Here is a 24061-nt window from a genome sequence, read left to right as displayed (position 1 = left end):
AGAGGAAGTGAGACCTATGATAGGAGAAAGAAATGTGAATATACAGTCCAAGTGGTGTTGCTACACAAAATGTCTCTGTGCTATCATTTGTTTTGTACAACAAATAGACACTAAGGATTTTAAAATAAAATCATAAATGTATTGCATTATGATGGGTTTTCTATATATTTTTAAAGTAGAAAATGAACCAAAGATAAGCAATTTAGAAATTTTGTCTAAAGGGCTTATGAAGAAGAGAAGACATCAAATGAGAACATTGTCAGTGAAATCACTTTTACTTTTATTTCTTTACATAGATAACTTCAGGTCAACTACAAAAATCATGAAATGAAGTACTGACCATGGGACTGCACACTCAAGAATCACTGGAGTGAAAAATGTTTTACCAGCTGACTGTTAAGAAACAAAAAAGAACCAGGATGCTATAAATTCATAATTATGTTGTACACATTTCGGATATTTAAAAATAATATATACAGAACAGTAGGAGAGAAACTAATAGCATAAAACAGTATGGAGTACATTTTATTCTTTATTTCTTTAAGACAGATGAAATTTCTAGGCACAGTTTTAGGCATTAAGGAGGACACAGAGGCACAGGTTAGTGTGCGCTGCTCTGTACAAAAATACAGTCTGAATAAATTACATTGCTAGCCATACAATTAGACAATCACTTACCAGTCAGTTCACTGCATGTTTAATAATATACAGGTACATGCTAATCCATATATATCATTTATATTTCAAACACATATGTCTCTCTATATTTGTCTTTAAAATTTACATGTTGACCTTACAAAAAGCTAAATACTTGTGCAAGAAATCTGAATAACTAGCCCTGCTGAGTACTTTTATGAAATCTCTCTCTGTGTATATTATCTCTCTAAGATAAACCATGGGTTCATGATTAACAATTCTGCTTAAGAAATTACCAAACAAATCTAAAGCTACAAAGACATGATATAGCTGAAATTGTTACTTGTGTTTATTCTGTTAGATACAATACTGCTTTGGACAAAAAAAACAATTTTCTGCTAAGCTTTATTAGCAATGTAATAGTTCCAAATATTAGTGATGGTAAAAATATGGTGTAGAGCTTGTTAAAATTACAGAAGGAATCTACTTTTCAGTAGACTATAAATATGTGTGCTTCAAACTGTATGTAGTCTGTCACCTTTTGGCTTGTCACATGGACAGAGAATGCCACCTCAATAATACTCTAGATATGATATTGGTCCAATTACATACTGTATCCTCCAACAAGCCTCATTGATGCTAGCACCACAGTACTGATCTTCCATTATTTAAGAATAAAGAGATCATCTCACAAAAGTCCATGGTCAGTAGCATAAATCCCTATCCAAATATCACATTCTTCATACTGTTCTGACAATATGCAATGAAGTTTATAAGGAAGTCTACCCCAGATTTTATGTTAAGAAAGCTATTTCAAAATATCATATAATACGGATACCCTTCTGAAAATTTTCAAATCAGTTACTTATGGTTCTTGATACAAATACAATAAGGTTTGATCTCTAAGACGAATTTCATACCTTTTGTTTATCACTACTAAAATAAAAATGAGTAAGGTATTCATATTTACTTTGTGATTCCACAGAAAATTCACAATTGGTTTTGGCATTTGAATAAAATCCTTTGTGGGACAGGGAAAGGCTATTGTTTTGGCAACCATTCTTAAGCTGAAAGCAGAAGTCCGCTCTGGGAGGCTACGCAAATTATTAAATACCATTGACATGGTCCTGTTCTTATTGGATTATATAATATATTAGCAAATAGGTACATTTTAAAGTTTTTTTTTCCCCAATGTTTCTTTCTTCAAGAGGGTCACACGAGAGCATACTCGTTTTAGTGTCTTTGTTAACAAAAATAATCATTTACTACTTTCATATCAGAATTGTATATTTTATATAAAAATAGGTTTATACTTAAACTATCCAGATTTGTATAATAAACAAAATGAACACAAGTTTGCAGTAGGAGATTAATTGCAAACTTTTCTCCTATTGTTGAAATTTTCTTCCCTTGGAACAGTCAGTGAATGATTTCCCTAGCATAAATTCATCATAGCTGTGTGCACAAATCAGTTAGCCCATCAGTTAACATCAGAGGACCAGGTGACAACTGAATAAATTCTACTCGTCCACTGAGAAATTTAGACATTTCTATAAATCTATCACTATTGCTTTCTTTTAAAATGAAGACATTTAAAATACTTGCAAAAATAGCAGCCTTGAATTTCAATGAATTTTACACAAAGCGATCATCTTAATTCCTACTTTCTTTTGAACTACAGTGCTTATGAAAGAATCATCAAATTTCAGATTAACAGCTTTTCAATTTTTCTTCTTAGGCAATTCTATTAACACCTTCCAGTGATTCAGTAGAGAACATAGAGCAAAAGCTTTAAGGTATATGAACTTTTGAATGGTAAATAACTGTGAATAACGATCTAAGCCTCTTAATGCACACAAGGTTAGTGTTCAAATTACTTCACTAGAGCAAGTATTGAATATATGCATGATAGGTACATGTATGTGGAGGATTAATGAACAACTTATTATCATTTACACTAATGGCTCACAGTCTAGGAAAATAAGCTTGTTACATAAGCACAACTGTTTGCTGCAAATTTTGGTAAATGATTTAAAGGGAACAAAAGCAACTCATCTACATTTCTTTCTGATTGCCTCAGGGGAAAGCAGATACTCTCATTTTGCCCCATTCTAGAGGAGGCTGAGGCAAAATTTCTTAATCACATAATGAAAAACACATGTCTTCAAACTTTAACTTCCTTATTGGAAAACTATAACTTGCCATTAACAAGAACATCCTTAAAGGTAGAATTAACCAGTTATATCTACAATTATCATTTGGTGCCCAAAAGGCAGTTTTGCTTTCAAAAGCTTACTCAAGCAAGTAACCAATAACCAATGTAGTCACTGGGTGGTATAAACAGGTGATAGGGGCCTCCAACAGTAGAATTTTTGTCAAAGCAAAGGAACTTTTAAATGTTGCTTATGCCAGCTGCTCCCCTGCAGGCAATACAAGATTCTGGCAATTTTCATTCCAACTAGCTTCTCACAGTTGTTGATGTCTTACAGATCCTTCACTTGTCAAGAAAAATGGCATGAGCATATTGGTAGTTTGCAGATGTGCCTATATCTAATCAGCTCTCTCAATTTGTGCAGCTCCCTAAACTGGACATAAAAGCTGGTTATGATGTTGACAGCCAAAAGGCAAAGGATAATAAATCAACTGAGCAAACTGCTTGATGTTCCACAAGTGTTTTACAAAATAGTGTTAGAAAAGATGCCGACATTAATCTTTTTTGTTGCATGATTGGTTTCTCTCTCTCTTTGTGTGTGTGTGTGTGTGTGTGTGTGTGTGTGTGTGTGTGTGTGTGTGTGTCTATGTGTGTGTGTGTTTTGATACGTGGTTTTAGTAGTAGTCTTCATAGTTCTTAGGGTTCAGGCAATAAAGGATGGCACCCCCAAATGAAAATATAGTTGCACCCCAGGCCAGGCCATAACCCCAATTGAACTCGTGGTAAATTTTCAAGCTCACAGTTTCAATGAACTTGATTGGGTAAAGGACCAGGCTGCAGACCTGCAGAACAACTGAAAAAAAAAAAAGCAAACAAAATTATGATGTTATTTACAGTAAATAGAACAGCATACATATAAATGTAAATTCGTGAATTAATTTTTAATAAAGTAAGTACAAAAGCCAAAAAAAATTAAAGCATTGCTAATTCTAAATGTTATCCTTTAAACATTAACAACTTTTTCTTTTCTTTTTTTTTTACTTATCTACTCTGACAATTGCTATTAGTAATTAATAAAATTAATATAGCAATTCATTAATATACAAAGTAGTGATTCTTGCTTTGCAAACACATGTATAATTATTACTATTGACAAGTAGCAGCACTATTTATACTAAACTGTTTCATACAAAATCTATAAAGAGCAAACAATAGTGACATCAATGCAGACTTAAACCTTCACTCTCTTTTTCTATACTTAAGGAACTGAAGAATTCATCATTGTTAGTGACTATTCTGGGCAACCTATATTTTAAACTGTACCTTTGTTCACAACCATCTAATTCATCCCAATATTTCAGGAAGATTTATTGTGATGCTTTTGCTTCTATTACTCTAATTAGAAAATATTTTCACCTTTTCCCTCTCACTCAGTCTACACCTCTCATCTTTAAAAGAGACTCAAAAGTTAACTTTATCAGAAAGCTGCAACTAATTATACCTTTTCTATTAGATCTTACCCATATTTGCATATATTTTTCCCACTGGCTTTCAGAAAGAATTAAGTCAATGAAGGAAAGAGGAATAATGATCCAGAAAGACCTAGGCCAAGAAGACTACTATAGCAGAGACAAAATGTAGATATTAGTTCCTAGTTAGCTCTTGGTTTTAACTCAGGAATGAAGGGGAATTGTGATGAGTCATATTTAATAACGTAAAACAAACCAATTAATCAGTAAGGGAAGGAAGGGGAAGGCTTGTTTTAACTATCTAAAATTACAGTGGCATATATCCTGTGAGTATATTTATATAAAAGTTACTACAGTGGATTACACAAGAGATGAAGTCACTCATTTAAAAATCATAATTTCCTACTGGATCAACCATTATATAATTTCTATTTTATTTAAATTAATTTAATTAGAATATATAAGGCTAAATTTGCCACATTTGCCTACTATGGCAGCTTTAACTCTCAACAAAGGTGATTTTTTTTTCCTTAAAAATCTAGGTAGAGATATACATAAAAGGAGCTTAAAATTATTCAAATAGTCATGCTCACTTAGTTATATACTACCCACATCATAATGGCAGAGGCATAGTTATAAAAAACCAATATCCTAATGCCAGAAGTATTTGTTTTCTGGACATTTGAAAAAGTTAAAGTTTAACATATGAAACAAAACTTTTGTTAAACATGATTATTGTTTAGTTCATATTAAAAATATAAATTCTAAGCCGGGTGGTGGTGGCGCACACCTGTAATCCCAGCACTCGGGAGGCAGAGGCAAGCGGATCTTTGTGAGTTCGAGGCCAGCCTGGTCTACCGAGCGAGATCCAGGAAAGGCGCAAAGCTACACAGAGAAACCCTGTCTCGAAAAACCAAAATAATAATAATAATAATAATAATAATAATAATAATAATGATAATAATAATAATTCTAGCAGTTCAGGAGCAAAATATAAACAAATACAACAAACTTCGGTGTAGTGTATATATGCATGTAGTTTTGACATTTTATTAAACTTAAAAAGAACAAAAGGATTTCAGAATTTAAGATCTATCTTCACTTGTTCTCAGAATCTGTAAAGGGTCACATTACTGATATTATTAACTCTCCTGGCAAGTCTACATGGCAATCATCTATCTTTGGCATAAAACTGATGAAGTAGCAGATGGTTCCTCAAAACCATACCTTTCTTTAACAATTACCAGAGAGTAAAGACTTTATCTGGATCCAGGTAGAATTCCAGCCTGATAGCTGAATGCTACCCTGGGCTTGCATCTATTTGCCATTCTTCTACGTTACTACAAAGAGTAGATAAACAGGAAAAAGGAAAATCTCTTGACACCAAAAATAGAAACCACACCTTCTTTTTGGTTTAAAGTTTTAGATTATAGTTAAGCCTCTGACCAAAGCAAAATTATATAACTTCACTTCATCTATTTCTTACCACATATGTCCATTAACAACAACAAAAAATTGGTCGGCTTTCTTCCTTGCTGAAGGAAATGGAACTCCCTTGTTTCAAATGTCATAAAACTAATGAATCAATTATCACTACTCATGTATAAAGCCAAACATTAGTTACTGTGCAGGGCTTTCTCTTCCTTTTAAAGGCTTGTCTTCTTAGACTTTTGTACTCTCATCACTAAGTCATAGATAAAGTATTCAGGATACAATTAAAATAGTGATGTAAGTTTAAGTTACATATATTATTTGTCTGATAAATTACCCCATTCAATGAATATTTGAATGTTTCTGAGTTATACAGTTTCAGGCATTATTGATAACAATGGAAACAAAGCTGATTCTTATGTTTAGGCAGTCTATCTGTAAATGCATACCAACTAAAAATATGGCCACTATAGTTCATGCCTATGATCCAAGCCAGCTCTGGGGAAACTGAGGCAGGAGAATCATGTACAAGAGGCCAGACTGGGCTACAAAGACACATTCTGCCTCAAAACCACCAGGTCACCAATCAATGAACCATATAACACCAAGTACTACTAAGATCCAAGAAGGACCAGAAAAAGAAGTAAGAGCTGCTTTTTAGATTCACAAAGGAAATCAGATGCTTCTGGGAAGGTGATAGGACCATAGATATGAGTGAGTGCTGAATGGAGGTTCAGGTCAACATAACAAGAAAAAAAATGCCAAAGGAAGGAAGTGATGAGAAATTCTTGATGAGAAATGTACCTCTGGAATAAGGAAGATGACAATGCTGTTGTCCTGGTTCAGATAGCAAAGAGGGTAAAACCTAAACCAAATAAACTAAACAAAACTCAATACAAAACCATCAGCCATCAGTCCCTGGTTAGGTCTTAACCTGAAGACCACAGTTAGAGTTTTGGTTTCCATTCTAAGTGACAGGCAGTTGTTAGAGAAATTTGAGCAGAGAAATAACAACCAAATTGAATTAATTAAAAATGTAACCATCCAGTCTCTAGGATAAGGTGTTAACATAGCCTACTTTAAAGGTTCATTTCAATGTGTTTCATTTAGCAAAATCTGAATCTCCAGATTCAGATATAATATAATGACATAATTTCCTGCTACAAGGCAAGAGAATATACGATTCCATTAAGGGTCCAGTGGCATGATGAAAAATTACCCTAAAATGATATAGGCCCCCGAATGGTGTCATTCTTTCTGGAACCACAGAAAAAGTTGCATGCAATAGAAAAACTGAGAAAAAATATAAACCTACAATGGCAAATAAATTGGTTTTTTTTTCATTTATTACAACAATACAGTAAAAGCAAAATGCCTCCTTGCTTTACAGAAATTTCTGCAAGGGGGAAGCTGCAGCATAAGATAATAGCACCATGCAACATTTCTACCATCAATGAAATACAATATCAATATAATGGAAATGTGGTATTCTGTGCCCTCCTTCAGATACAGTACTGGGAAATTTGTGAAGTATTTCAGAATTTGAAGACAATCTGAAATTTACTTCCTGTTTTAAAAAAGATGCAATGAAAATTATGAAAATGAATTTGTGTGGCTAGAAATACAAGAGGAATGTAAAGCTACTAATTTCTGTGCATACTTTATCTTTTGTTTTATCTTCTTGCTTAGATTTGAGATAAAGTCCCTATATAGGCCAAATTGGTCTTGAAGTTCTATCAATCCTCCTGCCTCAACAGAGAAAGATCTTAAACTTATAATCCTAATACCCCTGCCTCCTAAGTGCTGGTATTATAGACATGAAACATAATATCTGGCTTCCGGTTTTAAACAGGTGTTTGTCAAAACATTCATGTCTGCCATGTAGTACAAGTCAATTTGTGGTCTTTATGACATTTCAAGCTTCTGGCTTCCTTTAAGTATTATTCCTGAAACTGCATTTACAGGATAGACCCACCTCCAATAAAGCTGATAAATAAATTCAAAACCAAGGTAGTTTCTGCCCTGCTATTTTTGGATGTGATAGGTAACCTGTAAGATCATTCAGGAATTTTAGTCTTTTATGTCAGATTGATGCCCTGAATTGAAATCCTGGCTCTCCAATATAGCAGTTGGGTAACTGGGCATCTTTTATCAGTCATTTAAAGACGATTTCTTGAGTACCCTTGGGTTCCAGGCATAGAACTGTGTAGAATGTGTTCTAAGTGGAAGTGGTATGTCTGTCTTGAATGCAGGTACTGCCTGTCTCCACAAAAGAAAAGAAATGTTTCTTTCAATAGATCTCATTGTCTATATGAACGAACACAAGACACTACTTGGTGGAACAAGCCTTATTGATATTTGGAGAAGAAAACATTTTGCTAAGAGAAATTATTACTATTTTTACATATGCCAATAGAAATGTAAAGATATGCATTTATAAAAATCACAGAAATGAATTACAAGTGAAGTAAGTCAGCTGCTTCAATACATTAGTTTCAATTTTGTAGACTTTCTAAGTTTTTCAATCATAAACCCAGATTAATAATTGATTACTATAAGCAATGAACACACTTTCCAAAAATCAACCAAATGTAATGATTTAATTTCCTTCCATGGTATTTTACATATAAACAAATGTTTAATCTTGTTTATATGAAAAGCCAACATTAAGCTAATGGTTATTTTAAAATAAGTTTCAGTAACCAGAAGAAAAAAGAGTATAATTAAAACTGAGGGCATGTACATTTTAAATTATAACAATCAGTATAATGCTTACTCTAGGCCTCAATGCATGATGTAACACTATGTATCTTGCTACCTGAGTTTCCATGCATCATTTTTTCATTCACTAATATGTGATACCTAAAGCTATATCAAAAACTTTATTCTAGGCAAACCCATTACCAATATATTTTTCATAATCAGTATTTATTTTCATCAATGTTTCTATACTTCGAAAAAAAATATTTTTAAGCAGAAAAATGGAAACTCCTAGTTAGTTTTCTACAAATATCTAGATGGTGCCAGCAATGGACTTCTTTACAGAGTTTTCACTTGCCATAATACAGTGAATCAAAGGCTACATGGAATAGCAACTAAGTGTTCACAATAACATGGAATATTTAAAAAGTAACAAGAATATCTGTATGGTATTCTACAATAAGAAATGTCTGTTATTCCAAAAATGGCTTGTAACAATTCCAGTTTTAAAGCCTCTCATATCCATGTGGTACAGTTTATCAAAAATAATTCAACTTATTATTTCATTGTTACATTCTTAAGTCCTAGCTTCAAAGACTAACAAACTCATACTTCAATTAAAGCATCTACAATTTTTTTCATTCTAAAGAAGAAAAAGACCCAATGGTAAACCAATGAAACAAGAAATAAGCTAGCAAACAGTGTTGAATATCAAGGGTGTTTTTATTTGGTACTGTATCATTGCCAATTTAGGCTCTCATTACACATGGCAGCAATAATGCAATAATACTGTGATATTATAAACATTTCAAAATATATTCTCAAGTCATGCTTTGTAGTCTGCTAAAAAGTTTTGTGGTGATACTTTGACCAATTTTAAAGCTGTCTTAAAACAATATTTAGTCCATAACAGACATCCCAGAAATAGTTGAATTGATGCATGAGGAACTCAGTAGAGAATGAATCAGTTGTTTAAGATTCATTGTCTTCTAGTCCCAGCTATGCCAGTAATTCCTTGATCTTGACTAGATCTTTTAAATAAGTAAATTAGACATATTTCTAGATTTCTGTCCAGCCCTTTGAATTTTCTTTTCTTTTCTTTCTTTCTTTCTTTCTTTTTTTTTTTTTTTTTTTTTTGTTTGATTTGTTTGATTGGTTTGATTTCTGGCTTTTTGAGACAAAGTTTCTCTGTGTAGATCAGGCTGTCCTGGAATTTGCTCTGTAGAGCAGTCTGACCTCAAACTCACAGAGATCCACCTGCTTCTTTCTCCTTAGTGCTAAGATAAAAGGCCTGCACCACCACTGCCTGGCTGGTACTTTATGCCTACATTTTGATCTTTGTTATAAGATGAACACAAGCAGCAGGGGGCAGTAGAACACTTTGAGTTTTGTAATTTTAGCTCACACTACCCTTTAAATCCTGAGAAATTTGATCTATTCCGATTTTAAATAGCTTTTAAAACTCCATCTAACAGCCTAGATGGTTCTGTCAGTATCTTCATTATTGACAGTCACAGGGGCTTATTTTGCAGACTTCAAATCAGATATGACTGACAAGGAAAATTGAAGATACCACAAGAATATTTCAGTTAAGAGTCAAAATGAATAATATATTCAAGGATATTCTTATAACTGAAAATCAAAGCTCGTATCATGTAATGAACTGGGGTTGTAATAGTCTACGAGCTCATGAGTGCCTCCCCCCACACATACACACACTTTTTTTTTTAAACACAGCTATTGGTTTTTTGTTTACTCTGATATTTCGATTTAAAAATGTGCTTCACAGAATAACAGTTGTCATATTAATAGACATACAACTGCCCTCATATAATTAACTTCTTTGATGGTTCACATTAACTGTTGTAATTTTCCATATTTTCCAAAACATGTATGCCTTTAGGAGTACACATTTGAAAATTCCCTGTCAGTTTTTTTTTTTTTTTTAAGATATTGCTACTGTCCTAAAATCACAATGGAGGCCAGGAGTCAGAACAAAAGATGTTTAAAATAAAAACAAAACCAAAAATACAAAATACCATACTTGATAAATCCATTGGCTACAATTTCTAAGGCAATAGGCCAGCATACCTGTGGAGAAGGTGTTTTGCATTTGGGGCTTTTGTTTTTGCAGTGCCATGACTTGAACCTAAACTCTAGTCCCTAGAGCCTCAAGTCATGGTATGACTGATCTATATATCCAGCCCAAGAAGTTTTATTTATTCATACTTTAGCAAGAAGTTTAGAAGTTGCCACTGTTCTGTGAAATGCTTAACATGCTGAAAACCGGTAATATGATAATCCTTTAGCCAATTTACCTTCAAAATATAGCAAATGCTTCTCAGTTTTTATGTAAATAGCAAACACATACTGATGCATGAGAAAGGAGAACGGTATAAAGGTTCATGAATCTTTAATGCTGGTTTGAATGTTATGAATACATTTACCTGCTGCAAAAAGCATGACAGCAACAGGTCTGTAGAAGCGCCTTCGCGATCCCACGCAGATCGAAATCAAACCCACCAGGAATGCAATAAGAATGATGGCAGCACCGCCCAAGAGTAAAGCCAGAGTAGCAATCTGCCAATCTGAAAAGTGAAAAAGAAACAGCGTGGCTTTTTAGGCAATAAGGCTGCAAAAAAATCAACGGAAGCCTGTTCAGCACCCTTCACCCTTCACAGCAGCTCAATGGAAGTGATTTTACTGCATACTATGCATCTTTTGGGGTTTGAAATGTTTTGCTACAAAAATTAATATTAATGTCCTTATTCAGAAATGGTTCCTGTGCTACGCTCAGCAGAGTTTTTAGGACAGAGGTTTGCCACACTTCTTATATGGGATCTACTAATGTTAAATCAAGCACCCCTTTCTATGACCTACTTATTTTCATTATTAACATTAAATTTTTTATTGAACTATAAAGTTAAAAATATTAACTACAGAAAATATAGATAAGTATATAACCATAATTTAGATATAGATTTTTATAGTGTCATCAGCAAGAAAAATCCCCCATGTGCCCTTTCCCAGTCAATAACTATCTTACTCCTAGGGCAAATGACAAGATCCAGCGTCATGACCAACTTAGTTTGGTCTGTTCATAAATGATATGAACTATTTTGTATCTTTCTTTTAAGGCAATAAAGATCATCTCATTATTATATGTGACAATAAAACACACTTTTTAAATTTCTTTCCTTCTTGGAAAACCTTCCTCAGCCTCATAAAAGCCCTAAGTTTTAGTTTTCCTTCCTTCACTGCCAAAACAACTCCCTAGTTATTTCTTATCAGGAAGATTTGCTAATTTCATTTCTGACTACTTGAGTCACCGTCACCAAAATGGTCTCTGAAGTAAGGAATTTTAGGGAGTCAGACTAGACTCTAAATGATTGCTTAGCCACCTTCAATCAAGAACAAGTAAAGCTATAATGACCATTTGGCATGCCTCCTATTCAGTAAACACTAAATCTCACTGATGACAATTTATCATTTCTTATAAGGATATACCAATGGTATGAAAGAAAGATATTCAATTTTACAGTTAAGAAAAGAAAGATGAATTTATTATAAAGTACATATAGATCAAGAAACATCACATAAGAGATACTATAGCAATTGGCACACTGGTGGTGGTAATCTGAAGGAAATTCTCAGGATGCCTCTTCTGCTCCTCAGTTTAATGTATACACAGGAAATGCAAATGCATTTTAATCTATTGTTAAACTGCAATGCATTCTACTCAAAGCCCAAAATCCATGGCACTTTGATGATTCCCTCTGAAATTATCCTTCTAAAAGGTTTCTTGAGTGCTGAAGTATAAGAAAGGGTTAGCAGAGAAACCTTAAGATGTTCTTTTTGTATTTATACTTTAACACTCTTTTCCACATTCTTGCCTCCAAAAAAGTTCTGGGTGTTTCACTGGCTTTCAACTTGAACCTGCACAGCAATCAGGAAACAAATACATAAAACAGGTCCATACATCTGAAAATATAAACATGAATCACAAGAAAGTTCAGAGCATTTTTAATGCATCTATTTGTAAAAAAGCCATATAACTTCAAACAAAAGGTGTTATCTGGCTTTCAACTAGAAGTTAAAAGGATAGCCATATTATGGTATTTTTATTCCCAAACAGCATGTAGCTTTGAATTAAAAAGAGAAAATAATGCTTGTACCTAGAAACCTGTAAATTACTTTGAAAAAGTTTATGCATAGTATATTATTTGACATTAGAAACTCATAAGTTGAAACATCCCAATTAAAAAATCAGTATAATTACACCAAAGCTATTAATAGGGAACAAAGAAAAGTGTAAAATCCATCTATGCATTTGCAGATCAGTGAAACACCTGGTATTTAAGCAGCTACACTGTGGATAATTTTAGTTGGATTACTACTTTTACAAAATGATTATCACTTTAAAAAAGTAGCCTTAGCTTTCTTTGAATAAAGGTACAACTGAAGAGCCACCTGCTTAAAAAATATCAATACAAACTTACAATAGACTGATTTCCCTGATAAGCTGTTCCATGCAACCAAATAAGCATAAAACAGCAGTTTTCACTTTCAACTCAAAATAAGACAAGAAATCATCTTGGATAGTATTGCCTACCTTTAGTAGCCTCAAAACCCAAGTCATATATTTAGTTGCATTTTGTAAAGAAGGACTAAGAAAAAAATTGAACACATTTTCTGAAAAAAAAACAACCAAATCAGTATTTTCAGATTCATACCCTCTTAACTGTGACATAGTGCTTGCTAATGCCGCCACAGACAACAAGTAGATGAACACATACTACTAATAATAAATTACATAAACAATTGTGTTGGGACAATCAGACAGCTCAGTAAGTAAAGGCACATACTACCAGGCCTGAGGAACTGAGTTCAATGCCTGGAACACATCTGGTGGAAAAAGACAATTGACAACACAAAAAAATGTGTACGTGTCCCACCCCCCACCCCCATCCCCATCCCCATACTTAAAAACAATAGAGCAAAAAAGGAGACGGTAGGCTAGTTTATATCATGGCCAAGACTATGGTCTATTTTATTTTCAAATGTTAAACATGTTTTTTCTAGCAAAGGCTAATCAAACAACTGAAATCACATAATAATGTCAATGGGATAAATCTGTAATCCCAAGTAATACTCATCCAAATTTGCAAGGAAAAACAAAACAAATGCTAATTGCACATAAAGTTGAATTTTCTCAAACAACATTTCCTTTCATATAGAAAATAGAAAATGCAGTAGTATACACAGGAAAATAAGTTATTAAAAGGAACTAGGAACTAAGAAAAGAACATCTTACAGGCCAGGAAATACATTAAAAGCAGATGAACAGAAGCAGCTCTGGGTTTTCTACTAAGTGCCCTATATTTATTTTTAGTGCTGGCTTTATAGCTAATGAAAAATATCTCTCTACACTCAAAGTCAACAAGGAGAGTCAACACCATCATTGCTGTGATATTGCCACCCTTCCCTTTGGTTTGCAACCAGTTATAGCTCAAACAGAAAAACTGTCTTCTTGTCCAAGAGAGATGAGAAATGGGCCATAACTGACACTTTCCTGGCCAGAACCTAGAGCTTGAAATGGAATATCAAGATTATATTCCTAGTAGAGAATGGCAAGTTTTAAATTATTTTCAGTACATCCATTTGGAAGAATTCACTCAGGCTGGTTGCCTAGAACCCAAACTTTACATTATTGCTTAGTTAATACTCAATTCACAAGCTAAAACGGGGGTTAGGAAGCACTACTATAATCAAGGATGTTTTCAGGGCTCTGGTCCTTTGGAGGAAGAATAGGGCTGTTGTTTATTGTCTCTATCTAGAATCCATGATTGAAGACTCAGGGCAAGGCTAAAAGGTGATCTTTATGTCATGGACAAATAGTTAACATTTCCTTTTTCTCTTAGTAAACCACTATAAAATGGAGAATTAAAAATAAATGGGATTTATATATACTTGGGTCATTAAAGTAAAAGGCTAGGGTTTATAACATTTATTTATTTCTCAACCAGTCTAAAAATTGGATTTAGCACAAATGTATACAAAACACCTGAGCAATTTTAGAGTAATACACTAAAAAGTGACCAAAATACTTATTTCTATGTTAGTGGTATTTTTGCTAAAGTTTATATGCCACAAAAATGTACTACCCCATATTCAATGTATATAAGATAAATTAAAATATCATAACATTTGTGATTTTCAGGCCTATTTTATTTTACAAAAAAATGTCGTGTTTTACGTTTTCACTATCAGTTAATTTCTATATTAATCCTTGCTCTTTGATTTAACTGTCTCATGGTACTAGTCAGATGCTCTATAATAATCTGAGATCATTTTTTTCTTTTTAATCAATTATGTGAAAGATGAGGTGATACTGTAGTAGAACAGTGAACATAAAACCCACTCTTGTTGAACACCAGTGACCTATGGCACTGATTTAAACACGGTAGTGCTCTGTTTAACATTAGACCAGCTGATTGCAAATCTGAATTTGTTTTCCTAAAACCTGAGAGAACAGGTGGTAATCAATCTTGAGAAAATACTTGATGTTCTTAGTGTACAAAATTGGTGAGGGCTCATATGGGCAGATAACATACTTTGGTTCTATAAACCAAACTGAAATAAGGCTTCCAAAGTACATGTTACATTCCCTCAAGAGCACATGGGCAAAAGTGACAAAGGAATGCAGTAGAGGCTTTGGAACTGAACCTAGGGAAGCCACAGCCTAAAACGACTGTGTACTTTTCCTAACAGATACAAAAGTAAAAGTAAACAAACAAAAACGTACATGCACAAAGTATTTCCTTCCACAGTAACAGGATAAAAATCAGGAAACTCCTTATTATAAAATTATGTTCAATATTAACATGCAGGTCAGGAACTAAATTTGAGTCCTCTTTCAAGGTATTTTTACTCGCTAGCATTCAGTCTCCGTTATCTATAAATACATTAGTATTTTTTATAGAACTGTGCTGACATATTTTTAGCAGTGTAATAGGTGAGATTGGTCAGAAGTTGCCAGTACATTATGAAAATTCTATAGCCTATGTTAAAACTGCCCAGCTGGAGAATTTTTTCTCCCAGGGGAATTCATATTCAAAATTCATTAATGATTTCCATGAAAGGAAAATCTTAATAAAGATACATTGTCTACTTTGAGCCAAGGTCAGGGAACAAAAAACAGAAGTGTCTAAAGCATTCTTTCTCAACTTATTTCCAAACCTTAACTTATCAAATACTGACAAATCTGTTTAACTCGCCATATGCTGAGATTAGTTCTACTATACATAAATCTCTGAACCCAAAATTGTTACTTCTTTCAGGAACTTAGGTACCATAAAAAGCAATAAAGAAATGTACTTGTGTTTTAAAATTCAAGTTCCACCGTTTGGGTGAGTAGTATTTCTCTAAATGTATTCTATGGTTTATATTAATGGTATTAATATAATGTGTTAATGTACTAATGTTTTATTCTTCCTTTTCTATAATTCTTGTTAGAAACTAAAGTACGGATTTTTAAAAACTTGTATAATCGTAATCAAATTTGTTGGTCAGCCACTTCCATTTTCATCTTTAACTGCTCCAAGAAGAATTATATTAGTTAAAATGAAACCCATAACTTAAGTGAAAGTCACTCAAATTACCTAAAAAATTCTCTTGGCTGTTTCACATAGTTGTATATTAGAAAACTCAGTGGAAATGTAATTTAAAAGCTGAGTACTGTAACATATGGTGTTTCCTCTCAAATAAAACTGTTATATACAGTGCTTAGCAAAGAGCCTTGGTATTAAAGCATGTTTTAGCACTTATACAGAAAGCCAACATCATGCCAAATGACTGCTACATCTTCATATGCCATATGAGAAAACTTTCACTGGCATTTGATGATGCTAGTAGCTAACACACATTGTTATTTCTCAATAATAACTATTAGGGGGTATGTGTACAATGATGTGTTGGGTATGGTTAACAGAACGCTGTTTCTTTTCCATTGTTAAAAAAAAATAAAAATTAAAAAGCCAAGGTTGCAATTTAAAAGCGCAGGTTTCTTTGAGAAAAGGAGAAAGCTGAAAACCTACAAGCGGAAGTGGGAGTAGGAGGCTTTGAAAATAGGTATAGGACAGCTCATACCATTCAAAGACTAGAAAGACAATCTTCAAATAGCCGCCCCCATTAAATAATTTCCTAGTAAATATGAATCACAGAGGTGAGCTAATCCCTCAGACAGCTTTTTCTTTCACCCCTCCACTGCTTCCTTTTCAGCATGCTGTAAACTTATTTCATTAACTTAAATCATATCATTTATTTCAACCATCACTTCATTCTCTCCATCTAGCACAGAATCGAGCACACAGACTTACCGGCTATGCTTAGATTAAGATCATATCTACCCCTTGCTATTGAACCACTGTCAATGAAGTTAACTTATTAGGAAATTGTGAGAAAGTTCAAAGAAATGGAGAGAAGTCATTTCTATTTATCTGTAACATGGTAGTGCTAGGAATAGACCCTAGGTTTCATTCACAATAGACTATGGCAATGCTCTGGTGAATATTGGTTTAGAAATATTAAATGTGACATTAAGAAAGTCTCTTGTTAAAAATTTAAATTTCAGATTGAATGCCTGTTTGAAACAAATAATTATTAAATTTGGGAGAGTTCATCTTTTATTTTTCCTACATCACTTTTTTCTAATAAGAGATACACTTTAAACAATGTAAAGCTTGTGGCATTATATCCAAACAACTCCTTAAATTATTACCTTAAACTTCACAACAGTTAATAATACTGAAAACAAAACAAAACAAAACAAAAACCTAAAATGTTTTCTTGGCTCTTTGGGAAACTGCAAATGTCCCTTATTCTTGTATATGTATGCATTTTATAAATGACAGTTTGTGTGGCAAATATTACAATATAACAGAAAATTGAAGGTTTACTAGTTTCCCCCAATTCATTAAGCTTAAGAGCAAAAGAGTCTCCTTCTCTAATTTCAAGAGATTTAATAATTTGAAAAGAGTAGTAGATTTATCTGTCACGGCTTTTGGCATGAAATATTTAAACCATTCTTAATGAGTTTCAACCTTGGTTACGTGAATTCTTTATGTGTCTATCTAGCTACCCACCCATATTTGTGATTATGTTCTTATGCTCTTATGCTCTTTTCATCACACAAAGAATAAGTTCTAAATTCTTTTATGTGACTAATCATTAAAGCCATGTATTGGCTAAGGGCAGCATTTACCCTAGCTAGGCATTATTTATGTATGGATTAGAAAAATCAAGTGCAAAAAGTGGTTCTCTTTGTTCTTCGGAGGCAAAAAATAAATTTTAAAGATGTGCAACAAACTATGTCAGATGGTATGCTTCATTGAAAAGTGGAGTCCGACTCTCCCCTTAAGTCTGAGCCGGCCATGTCACTCTGTGTAACCAACAGAATGTAATATGAGAGCTGGGAGACTTCCTAGCTAGGTCACAGAGAAGATAGAAAGCTCTCTTCAAATTCTCAATCTGTGAGTAACTAGTTTAATTATCTAGAGACACCATGCTAAAAAGACTACCTACAAGTATTCCGGACAGTGTTTCAGCCAAGACAAGTCTCCCAATCTTTTCCAAAAAAGTGCCAAACTCTTGAGAAAATGTATTTAGAAAACAATCATGCTCTCCCAATATTCCAATCCCTGACCATGAAAGTAATACTCAGCTACAACCATGAAAGTAATGCTCAGCTACAAGTTAGACTCATTAAGCACTATCTGCATTCCTGGCCTTCAGTGTTCCATAGTATGAACTTGTGGTGCTGTTTGTTTCCTGTAATTAGTAAAATGAGCAAATGTTCATCTCTATTACAAACAGAGAGCCTAGTAAACTTACAAAAGGCCATAATGTTCTCAATAACATTGCATGCTCATAATTGTGACACTGGGAACAAGTGAGGTATCCAGCCTTTAATAGTCCTGAAATAAACGTAGCTACTAAGATAAAAGTACTCTAGTCATGACCTACAAGAGGTTTTAACAACACTAGGTTAAAAATATTTAAATCTGATATGAAAAAAATTACCATTATCCAATGCAAAAATTTTCACTACTTAAAAAGGAAAATTCCTCCCACTGAAAAATATTACTTTGAGTTTGCTTTTCTAAAGATACAATGTGAAAGAAAAAATTGTTTCATATATTTAATTTTCATGACATGCCATCTGAGAAGGTTAAGTATGTTCTATGTACTTGCATGATTGGTGAGTGGTCAAGTTCAGATCAGAAGGAAGGTGAAGTCTCATGTTGTCTTTATAATAGTTCTTTGCCCTACCACAAGATTATGTTATAACTTAGCATAGTTCCTAAAAAGCTTATATTAGAGACTTATTTTGAAATATCTACAAATATTTTCATTATTAGATCCTAAAAATACTGGCTAACTCTTAGTGTTCTCTAAGCTGTCTTATGAATAAACAGAAATAAAGTCCTGAAGTGAATTTCTTGTCAACAGGTGAGATCATTTGCTTCAGAAAAGTTTTTCTTTTGTTAGTTACCCAGGCTTTGTTTTAAATGCCAATTTTCACACTCCTATCAAACCCCTTTGCTGCAAGAAGACCCCACTAAGAGATTCCCTAGGGATGGTAATCTTTCTACGAATAGAAGAATTCTATTTGACCACAAACAAAAATACCCTTTAGGGATTTGAAATTTAAGAAGACATTAAAAGGGAAAAAAAAAATCATCATGCAGATCTTGATTTAATTCATACCTGGTTTTCTTTGGTTTATTAGTTAAGAATATTTGGGTGCTAACTAGTACAGGTACCTTTCCACCCATTAGTTCTGGTGCATTTTGTCCATTAGTGCATTTGTCCTGGTGATGTTCTTTTAGAAGAAGCTGGAAGAGGGTACAAGTGCAGTGATTACACAGCTTGTTATCTGTAAACATTCATCAGAATTAAGGCTTCTCTGGGAACAACTAAACCTTCCTGGACCAAATCATTTTGGGAGGTTTCCTGATGACATCCCATTTCCAAATTAAGGTGTAGTCTCAAAATATGCGTAGCTGATGTGGATCTGAACTCAGAATCACTGTATATTAGATTTTATAAGAATTGCAGGTATTCGGGCAGTTCCTTTTATCTTAAACTACACCAAATGTAGTTTTTAATAAATTCCTTTTAAAGGGAATTTTTTATAATAAAGTTAAAGACAAGGGATAAATGTACACACTCTTAAAAGAACCTTCTGTCAACTGAAAATAATATTCACCTGTTTTAGCTCACAGTGCCCTGCCATTTCAAAACTCCCAATGACTCATGTTACTAATGCAGCTATTCTTAGGGCAGCACACCAATGATGTTAATAATATTCCTTGAAAAGGGTACTATTTAATCAAGTGTTTTGCTGGTAGAAAAATGGATAAACACACCCTTGTTATAGTTCCAAATCACTGTCAGTTTAAAATGTTTATTGGGGCACTTATATGTCCTCTCTTTTTTCGGCTTCATAGGAAGTAGCTACAAATTAATTGTTTTGAACAGAAACATAAAATCACCCTAAAATTTCAAAACTTTGGAATGTGGAGTTTAGGGAACCTGTATTCTTTATTGTCTTGTGAAACCCGAGGGAGGAAAGGACCAAACTAAACAGAGAGCAGAGGTTAAAACATTATAAAAGCTTTGGATAACACTGAAGACTTTTTAAAAGACTATCCAAAAAGTAGTGGGGAAAATCATTAGAAAAGAATTCTAGAGCCTGCAGCCTTGTGATTACTGCATATTCCAAAGTTTCCCAACCCCCCTACTAATGACAACCAATTCGCAGTTTCCTCCTTTGTCTTACTAAAAATATTTCAAGTAAAGATGAATGCTAGTGTTGTCCCCACATCTCAAATTCAGACTCCAGAGAAAAGCATTCTGGCTGAGTGACAACCAGATTACTGGTTCATACTAGAAGTGCTGACGCAACCTTCCATGTATCAGGACACAAGAGGCATGGTTCTGTTCTAGTTTAAAACCATAGAACCGGTTGTAAACAGCAAACAAGGCATATCTGGTAACAAAATGAAATGCAATTTTAAAATAATGGCTTAGGGCAAAGTTTCAGGAGAAAGTGGGCCCAAGTAGGAAATGCTGTCCTCAGAAGAAAAACATTCCTGAAATTTTCCTTCTGGAAATAAAACTTTGCCTCTTCAAGGAAGTTTTAATTGTAATTAAGACAAAGATTTTTAATTAAACCCTGAAGATCCTGGGGAAGGACCTTCAGCAAAACTATCCGTGTTGTTTTCCCCAAAGTGTTTCCAGAGAGAATGAAGTGGATCTCTTAAAATATTCCGACACACATTTTCCTTCTATCCCTCTGCTACTGCTACTCGCCACAACAAACAGACTGAATAAGCTGCCTGCCCCTGGAACAGGCAATAACAGCATTCCTGGGCTGATCCTATTGTCCCTCTTTGCCTCAAAACACTGGTAGATTGAAGTTTCAAGTCCACATAACATATTCAAGAGCGCATTTTCTAAGTGAGAACAGCAATTTTCTATATTTTAGCCTCTTACCTTCACAACTTTTCTGCTATAACACAAGTCACAAACTTGTTCTACAGAACTTCTAACAAAACCATCTCTACTTGTAACCTTTTTATCATTAAGGGGACACAAAAACATTTTTTAAAGCAAAATGAAGCTAAATTGGAAATCTGGAACCCAAATTGAAGGGCATGAAGACAGAAAAAAGCACTGGGGGGGGGGGGTGCGCGCGGGGGGTAGGGGGGGTGGGGGGGGGGGGGGGGGGGGATTGCGCAGAAGTGTCTCTGTGCTCTGCCTTTGATTTTTTCCCCCCTTTTCACAGTCCTTTGGACACCATATTTGCATTAAGCTTATGCCTACTTATTTCTTTGTCCAGCTTAGGTCTTCTCTCTTTTCTTCTTTCTTTCTTCTTTTCATTCTCTCTCTCTCTCTCTCTCTCTCTCTCTCTCTCTCTCTCACTCTCTCTCTCTCCCTCCCTCCCTCCCTCTCTCTCTCCTCTCTCTCCTTTCTTTCTTTTTTGTCCAGCTACAAATTTCTTTGTGGCTGAAATCAATGGGTATGGAGGCAATTAAGGAAAGATTAGCAAACAAACAGGGGCTGCCTTCACTCCATTCCCAACATTCCAGGCCAAGAGAAAAGGATAACAGCCTGAAAAGCAAATGGGAGCTGAAGCTGGTTTTTCCAATCTATCTGAAAAGTCTTTGTGTAATCAGAGGGCTATTATTTCAGGAGACAGAGAGAAGGGGGCAAAAGATTCACGTTGCTAAGGAGACCTGCTGAAGCTGGCATTCCTACATAAATTTCCATTCCTATTGAAGGTGGAAAAGAAAAGATATTTTTTTCCAAAGTTTATTTGCATCCCCTGGTTACCAAAGAAAGGCATTTTGCCGATTTATTTTATCTTTAGTTGTAAACAACTAATCCTGAAAGAATTAAAAGACCTAAGTGTTGACCTCCTGCTGCTAGCCAGTCCCCTTCACTATGAATCAACCAACAAAGAAACCCTTCAATAGGAATTCTGAGGTAACAGCAAAGAAAAAGCCTTTGTAAACACAAAATTAAATTTCTGGAAAGAATTTAACCAAGTGAACTAATCTTTCTTATAACAAAAAAAGAAAGACAAGGAAAAGTCGGGGTGTTTTTGTGCTTTTTCAACTTCATTGGGACTTGAAACGTTTCCAGTAAAGCTTTATAAATAGTCTCAGAGAAGACATGAAACTGTCAAAAATGAATTTAATGAGTTTCTCAGGTCAGTGTGTGTGTGTGTGTGTGTGTGTGTGTGTGTGTGTGTGTGTGTGTGCGCGCGCGCGCGTGCTCACGCGCATGCATGAGCGCGCACACCAGCATAGAAAACCATCAGCAGAGCCTTCCTTTTACACACACTCCTTAATCTCTGCACACACCAGTGGCTGAAGAATCAGAATTTTAGATGGCATAATTTGCAGCAAGAAAATGAAAGTAGGCAAATTCCTACTAATAATAATTGGAATGCTGGGAAAGGAAAAAAAACAACAACAAAAGAAAGCAAAACAAACAAACAAAACCTGGAGGGTCCTGAAGTGAATGAAGCCATAAAGTTCCTTTGGAGCTAGTAGCAGCCACAAAGGCTACTGGCTACTCTACCCCTCTCCCATCTTCATGCAATTTTCACCGCTTGCTGAATAAAGCACAACTTTCCAGGCAACTGTGAGTAACTAGCTCCTGAAAAAAGGGACAGGAAGAGAGGGGAGTTTCTTACTGCGGGAGTGAAAGAAAGGCAAGTCGAAAGCAACAACGGTATCACCAAAAAAGGAAAGGAAATTCATCAGTCTCCCCAGGCTCTCGGTATCCTTCCCAAAATTTAAAGGGGGGGGGGGGGTAAAAAAGTGAAAATTCGTTTGGGAAAACCCAGATAAAGTGAAATAGAACAGAGAAATGTGGGCCGAGAGGAAAACTTAAGCAAATTTTTCTTACAGGATTGGGAAAGGGGGGGAACAGAGAACCCACACATCTTGAATTTGGGACGTTTTGCCTGTTTCTTTTTAACGGGGGTGTGGAAGGCGTTGCATCTTTTTCACAGCCACATGGTTCTCGCCTTCGATGACAACAATTACCCAAAATAGCATACGTGTTACTCCAAAGCAAGAGAGCCCAGCAAGAGAAAAGGAGAGGGCGTGGGAGGTCTCCGGAGTCTTAGCGACTCCTTCAAAAGACTAGAACATGCAGAGGCTGCCTGGAGCTGGAGGGTCTGATTAGAGGAGGAGAGGGAGGAGGGAGGGAGAAGGGAGGGGAGGAAGGAGGTGGATCTGAGAGGCGGTGGCAGCAGAGGAGCCCTGGGCGGCAGGGGCGCGGCGCGGGGGCCTTACCGCTGCCGAGTGTAGACTCGCAGTGCCAGATGTCCAGGTTGGCGGGCTTCCGACAGGACTCCCATAGGGACAGGTAGTACTGGTGGTCCGCGGTGACCCAGGCCGGGCTCAGCACAGCTCCCAAGTCCAGACACAGTGCCAGAAAGATGCACACGAGCCCGACCAGCTTGAGCGGGGTCAGCACAGACACGCGCACCTCTTCCATGCCGCTGCCCGCTGAAGCCATGCCCGGGCGCCGCTGCCGCGCTCCCCGATGCAGGCGAGGACGCCAGGAGGGTCCAAAGAGCCCGAAGCCGAAACTCCAGACCAGAGAAATACCGGTACACCGCGCCGGGGACTCGACCCTCGGAGCTCTGTTCTGCACGCCTAGAGGCCAACGGGACTCGCCTAGCTGGGATGGCTGGCCCGAAGGAAGTCGTCGGCAGCCAGCAAGGATAGCTAATGCACAGTGGACCTTCGTGGAGCGGTCTGCCAGTGCCCGCGCCCGCGCCCGCTCCTCCCTGGCGCGGCCAGGCTGGCTCCGCCCCGGCCCCGCCCTAGGCTGCAGGAGGCGGCGCCCTGAATGAGAGGCGGAGGATCCGCGCCCAGGCTGGGGAAGGCTCTGGTTTCTGGCGCCTGGACTCCCGCCCCCTAGCCCGCTGACCGCTGTGAACAGCACTTCTCTGCTATCAGACCAACCACGCTTGCTCCAGGGTCCCTCCCTGGGGATGTCTCCGAGTCACGTGGCTTTTCTTTTTGTAAAAATCAGGTTTTGACCCTTTTTTTTTCTAGAAGGCGTCTGATGTAGATTCCTGGGCTTC

The 24061-nt window shown here is 35.7% G+C and overlaps 1 protein-coding gene across 1 annotated transcript; it reads right to left on the bottom strand.

Annotated features, from left to right (window-relative positions):
• Positions 1–256: 256 nt before the first annotated feature.
• On the bottom strand, positions 257–23562 carry Tmem47 (transmembrane protein 47). Its single transcript, XM_036174713.1, has 3 exons — positions 23262–23562; positions 10836–10976; positions 257–3641 (listed from the first exon to the last, which is right to left on the bottom strand). Exons 1-3 carry the CDS (start codon positions 23485–23487, stop codon positions 3463–3465), a joined length of 546 nt encoding a protein of 181 aa, XP_036030606.1. The 5' UTR covers positions 23488–23562; the 3' UTR covers positions 257–3462.
• Positions 23563–24061: the final 499 nt, after the last annotated feature.

This window comes from Onychomys torridus, chromosome X, assembly GCF_903995425.1.
Source record: "Onychomys torridus chromosome X, mOncTor1.1, whole genome shotgun sequence".
Lineage (NCBI taxonomy): Eukaryota > Metazoa > Chordata > Mammalia > Rodentia > Cricetidae > Onychomys > Onychomys torridus.
This window is presented reverse-complemented; position numbering and strand designations above follow the sequence as displayed.

Coding starts and splice junctions, on each gene's coding strand:
- Tmem47 (XM_036174713.1), bottom strand. CDS start 23,487: ATGGCTTCAGCGGGCAGCGGCATGGAAGAGGTGCGCGTGTCTGTGCTG. Junction 10,977..23,261: donor CGAGTCTACACTCGGCAGCG/GTAAGGCCCCCG, acceptor TTCACTTTTCAG/ATTGGCAGATTGCTACTCTG. Junction 3,642..10,835: donor TGTCATGCTTTTTGCAGCAG/GTAAATGTATTC, acceptor TTTTTTTTTCAG/TTGTTCTGCAGGTCTGCAGC.